The sequence below is a fragment of the Muscardinus avellanarius genome (assembly GCF_963383645.1).
Source record: "Muscardinus avellanarius genome assembly, chromosome: 1".
NCBI lineage: Eukaryota > Metazoa > Chordata > Mammalia > Rodentia > Gliridae > Muscardinus > Muscardinus avellanarius.
The window spans coordinates 175,719,388-175,725,296 of record NC_137786.1 but is presented as its reverse complement, the minus strand read 5'-3'; the positions used below and the strand labels follow the sequence as shown (position 1 = coordinate 175,725,296).

At 48.5% G+C, this 5,909-nt stretch overlaps 1 protein-coding gene across 1 annotated transcript in view; it reads right to left on the bottom strand.

Annotated features, from left to right (window-relative positions):
* Positions 1-5,657, bottom strand: part of DNAJB13 (DnaJ heat shock protein family (Hsp40) member B13) — a gene marked incomplete at both ends in the record, with an annotated part of 12,560 nt that extends 6,903 nt beyond the window's left edge. Inside the window, 3 exons of the mRNA XM_080695893.1 lie at positions 598-759; positions 1,666-1,769; positions 5,590-5,657. Coding sequence (XP_080552019.1) covers positions 598-759; positions 1,666-1,769; positions 5,590-5,657 — 334 coding nt within the window. The remainder of the gene's footprint in view (positions 1-597; positions 760-1,665; positions 1,770-5,589) is intronic.
* Positions 5,658-5,909: the final 252 nt, after the last annotated feature.

Sequence of the window (5,909 nt, the reverse complement as noted above, 5' to 3'; positions counted from 1 at the left end):
GAGAGGTCATCAGCATATCACGAACTCCTCTTTCCTCGCCTGTCTCTGCCCAGCTCTACATCCATAACCCAGCCAGCTGCCCTTGCCCTTCCCTTCGAGTGCAGAGACCCCACCCCGGCCCTGCCCCAGGGGCTGTGCAATCCTTTGGGCTTCAGTGTCTCCATTTGTGGCATGGAGTGATGTCTCACCTATGTCCACCGATAAGAGAATGAAGAAGAGCTAAACTTTGCCCAGAACTTATCATGCATCCAGCACTGTGTCCACAACTTTTTACTCTTGTTTAATTTGTTTTTGCAGTGCTGGAGATCAAACCCAGGACCTTGCACAGGCTAGGCAAGCATTCAGCTACTGAACTATACCCCCAACTTTTTTTTTTTTTTTTTTTTTTGCGGTACTGGGGATGAAACTCAGAGGCATTCTACCTCGAAGCTACACCCTCAGCTCGATTTCTTGTCCTTTATTTTGAAAGAGGTAGAATGGTTCTGGGTTCAATCCCTGGTTCCATAAAAACAAAACAAAACACCTCAGAGAACAGCGTGACCTTTTCCAGCCTTTTCCTTTCCCAGTTAAAGCCAGGGGCTGGGTTGGGTCTCTTACCACTGAAGGGGTTGTCTCCCCCGAAGAACTCATGGAATACCTTCTCAGGGTTGCCATGGAAGACGTAGCCAGTTGTCCACGGGGTCTGGGATCCAAACTCCAGAGGAATCCCTCCTTTCAGGCCCTCTTCTCCGAACTTGTCATAGATGCCTCTCTTCACAGCTGTGGGCAGGTGTGACCTTGAGGAGGGGGCCTGCCTCCAGGGCTGGGAGCCGTGTAGGGGTTGGAGCAGGTGGGGGAGGTGGCATGGGACAAAAAAGCCTCATTTTCAAACTGCCTGCTGCCTGGCGGTCAAAGGAATGAGATCCTAGAAGTCAGTTTTCGTTTCATTCTTGGTGGGTTTAAGGATGCTGTGAATCTGTAGCCCGGCAGAGAGGTGAGAAGAACAGACTGGAGAGGACGAGGGGCTCGCAGGAGGGACTGGAAGACTAAGGGGCAGGCTTCACACCGGGAGCGGCCCACTTCAGCCCTCACCTCTGCTGTCTTATCTGGGGATAATTAGAATCCTAGGATGTTGACACTTTAGGATCTAAGAATTCCAACGCCTCCAAATTCTGGAGCTTTGAAATCCTAGAGTCTGAGAACTCTGAAGTCCTGAAAACTGAGGGCTAGAGACCCCTCAGTGATCTGCTACTCTGCACAGGACCACATGAAAGGTCCAGAACAAGCCCTCAGAGAAGCCGTGGGTGGAGAATCACCCCTGCCCAAGCTTCTGGCTTCCATAGGAGAGGGTCCTTCCCTCCCTTCCTTCCTTCCTTCCTTCCTTCCTTCCTTCCTTCCTTCCTTCTTTTGTGGTACTGGGGGTGAAACTCAGGGGCCTTCTATCTCTAGGCTATACCCTCAGTCCTATTTTATTTATTTATTTTTTAATGTTGAAACAGAGTCTCACTAAGTGGCTGAGGCTGGCCTCGAACCTGCAATTCTCCTGTCTCAGCCTCACAGGGATGATGGACATTCTCAGAAAACCTAACTTCCTAGAAACTTAGGGGATAATAATGGAGGGATGGGCCCTAGAACCTCCTGGGGTGGCTCCCACGTTCACTCACGGTCAGCCCCACGGTCACTCACGGTCGCTCAGCACGTCATAGGCCTCCGCAATTTGCCTGAAAGTATCGGCTGAAGATGGATCGTTTGACTTCAGCGGGTGAGTCTTAAGAGCGAGTTTCCTGTACCTGGAGGGAGGATGCTAATGTAAGTCCTACCTATCAGTGGATCCCTTCTTGAGAGGCAGGCCGAACCTCAGAGCTGCTGACTATGCCTAGTTGTCCAGCAGGGATGACCTCGCAATCTATCGGCCACCCAGGCACAGAGCTCTGACGTCCCTGAAGAGCACCTGGTGTGGCTGACTGACCCCCCAGTAGCTGGCCCCGAGCTACCACAGCCAGTGCTCAGGGACAGTGGCCCATTCCCACGCGGCTTGGCGCTCCATCTCTGGCCAATCTCTGCTCGAGGGACCGATTCCAGCAGCCTGGCTGAGATTCTCTGGGTCCCAGGCCTACGCTGTCTGCATCCTCATGCTTCTTCAGGGTTCCCAACCTATTTTGTGCACATTTAATCCCATCCCAGTGTCTGCTCCTCAGAGAACTCAAGCATTCCAGGCTTCTCAGGGGGACGATGTCACAGGCCTGGATGAGGTAAAATCAGGTGTGTGAGGGAGTCTGTGCAGAGAGTCATCTCGCCACCTGTTGGGCCCTTGCGCTGCCTCCCACCTGTGGGCTTTTTTTTTTTTTTTTTTTTTGCTTCTGTGTCTGACAAGCCCTCCTCTCAGCTACAGGACACCTGCAGCATCTGAAGATATGCAGAATCAATGTCCTAGGAGGGAAGAGATGGCACAGACCAGATGACCTATGGAGTGCTGCTTTTTTTCTCTTTCTCTTTCTTTTTTCCTTCTTTCTCTTTTGTTCTTTCTTTCTTTCCCTCCCTCCCTCCCTTCCTTCCTTCCTTTCCTCCTTCCTTCCTTTTTTCACAGTACTGGGGATGGAATCCAGGAGTGCTCTACCACTGAGCTACATAAACTCCAAGCCCTATTTATTTATTTATTTTGGTACTGGGGATTTAACCCAGAACATTCTATCTCTGAGTTACATCCCCAGTCCTATTAAATTAATTAATTAATTTGGTAATGAGGATTGAACCCAGAGGCATTCTACCTCTAAGCCATCCCCAGCCCTATTTTATTTTATTATTTTGAAACAGGGTGTCACTAAGTTGCTGTCTTTCTAAATTGTTGAGACTGGCCTCAAACTTTCAATCCTCCTGTCTCAGCATCCCAAGTACTGAGATTATGTGTGTGCTACCACACCTGGCTCCTTTTTTTTTTTTTTTTTTTTTTTGGTTCTGGAAGTTGAATCCAGGGGCATTCTACCTCCAAGCCACACCCTTGGCCCTATTTTATTTTTCATTTTGAAATAAGGTCTCACAGCTGGGCGTGGTGGCACATGCTTGTAATCCCAGCATTTGGGAGGACTGAGACAGGAGGGTCATGGTTTGCAATCAGCCTCAGCTACTCAGTGAGGCCTTTTACAACTCAGTGAAACACTGTTTCAAAATAAAGAATAAAAAAATAGGGCTAGGGGTGTAGCCCACACAACATGGAGTTGTTCCATGAGTGTGTGCCTTCCTTCTCCAACCATGCTGTAGACTCCATTTTCCCTACTTGGATGACCTACAGGACCTGGTCCAACAATATGGCCACTGTGGTAGGAATGGTGTAGCTCAGAGATAGAATGTCCCTGGTTCAATCCCCAGTACCACAACAAAGAAATAAAAATAAAAATAAATAAACCGAGGGCCAACCCTAGGGTTGTTGTTGTTTTTTAATTTGGAATCAGGGTCTTGCTAAGTTGGTGAGAGCCTCACTAAGTTGCTGAGGCTGTCCTTGAACCTGTGATCCTTCTCTCTCAGCCTCCCAAGTGCTGGTCTTATAGGCATGTGCCACGACACACGGCTTCATCTAACATTATTAATTGATTGATTGATTGCTCATGGAGATGGAACTCGGGGCCTTTCACATGCTAGGCAAGCCCTCCACCACTGAGCTCCACCCCATCATCTAACCTGATTTAAATGCGACAACAATCCCTCTCTTTTTGTCTTTCTTTTTCTTTTTCTTTTTTTTTTTTTGAGATGAGTAGCTGAGACTCAGGGAAGTTATGCGATTTGCCCAGCTGGCAGGGAGGAGAGCCTGGATTCGCCTCAGTCTCCTGATGACTTGTCTTTTCTTAGGTCCTGCACTCCAGCTGCTCTCCCTCCTGGGGACAAGGATAGGTCCCACTGGCCGACGAGCTGCCTTGAGCAGTGGTTGACATCAAACACTGTCCTGAATTGTTCTCGAGTTGTTCCATGAGTTTGTGCCTTCCTTCTCCAACCACGCTGTAGACTCCATTTTCCCTACTTGGATGCCCTACAGGACCTGGTCCAACAATATGGCCACTGTGGTAGGAATGGTGTCTGACTCCTGGCTCTGCCATTCTCTCTGTGCATGGCCATGGGGAATAGGGTGATTCTGAGGATTAAGTGAAGTAAGGAGGAAAGGCCCTCACAAGAGTCCTGCACATTCACTGCCCTAGCCAGTGTACTAGCCATTCTCACCCTGACTGAGTTATCTATCTCAATCCAAACAGTTGCCAAGTTCATTCCCTCCCGTCTCCCTGAAGAAGCTTCATCCTTCTTCAAGCCACATCTGCTTCATGATCATGATGGCCTCCTGAGAGGTCTCTCTCCTTCTAGTATGAGCTTCCACAGCACCGTGTGATTTCCCTCTTAGAAATCTCATCACAGGCCGGGCGTGGTGGCGCACGCTTGTAATCCCCGCGCTTGGGAGGCAGAGACAGGAGGATCGCGCAGGTCCGAAGCCAGCCGCATGCGCTGGCTTAGGAGACCCTGTTTCCAAATTTAAAAATGTAAGAATAGGTCTGGGAGTGTAGCCCGGAGGTAGAAGGGCTTCCAGGAACCCCAGTACCACAAAAAAAAAAAAGAAAGAAAAAAGAAAAAAAAGAAATCTCATCACAGTTGTGGTGACTTAATATCTGTATTCACCAACAAGTCAAGCTGCCTGAATGATGGGGACATAGCTAGCTGAACCACAGTTATATCTCCAGCTGCTGCCAGTGCACCTAACCTATATGGTCAGGGCTCAGTATATTTTTTTAAAATTTTTAGCTATGTGTGATGGTACATGCCTATAATTCTAGTACCTGGGAGGCTAAGATAAGAGGATTACAGGTTCAAGGCCAGCCTCAGCAATTTAGAGAGAACAATGTGTGTGTGTGTGTGTGTGTGTGTGTGTGTGTGTGTATGACAGAATAAAATCTGTGACACATCCACTTGGCCAGGTGACTCCTTTATTCCAGTCTTCACAATTCTTTTGTCCTTCATAATATTTAGGGTACAGAGCCAGGTGTGGTGGCGCATGCTTGTAATCCCAGCATTCAGGAGGCTGAGACATGAGGATTGCAGTTTGAGGATAGCCTCAGCTACTTAGTGAGGCCCTCTGCAACCTAGTGAGACCCTGTTTCCAAATAAAGAATAAAAACTAGGACTGAGGGTGTAGCTCAGAGGTAGAATGCCCCTGGCTTCCATCCCCAGTACCGCAAAAAAAAAAAAATATATATATATATATATATATATATATATATATATATATATATATTATAGTTCAAATGGCTACACTGTTAGGCTATAGTTCAAATGACTCCTCTATCCCTATTTCACTATCCCTATTTCACTAGGAAAACCAAGACATCCTGAAGAGGAGACAGGGCACAGAACATTAAAGGGAGATGGGTCATGAACCAACTGAGACATTAGGGTGTCCAAATTTCCAACCTGAGCCCTGACCCAACCCCAAGCCAGGACAGGGAGATGCAAAAGGCAAGAAAAGGAGCAAGGCTCACTGTGCCTGTCCAAGCTATGCCAGCCATAGCCAGCGTTTGGAAGGGACAAGGGTGGGGCTGCCACACACCCACCCACCAGGCTCCCACTCCAACTTACGCCTTCTTGATCTGGGAATCCTCTGAATTGCGAGTGATCTGGAGCACAGCGTAATAGTCCTGGCCCATGGCTGGCTGGCAGTGACTCCAGCAGGCTGTTAGTTGGCTTCCTTGGTTGCTCCTGACAACCGCACAGGGGCACTCTGGGAGTTGTAGTGCTTCCTTCCTAAGCCAACCGCCTTCCAGCTCTCAAAGAAGAGGAATGAAAAGACTGGGAGAACAGGCTGATGCTGTGGCTCTGATCGCTCAGCTCAGAAACCTGAGAGGCACGGAGCCTGGTTTTGTTTTGTTTCTATTTTATTTGTGGTACTGGAGATTGAA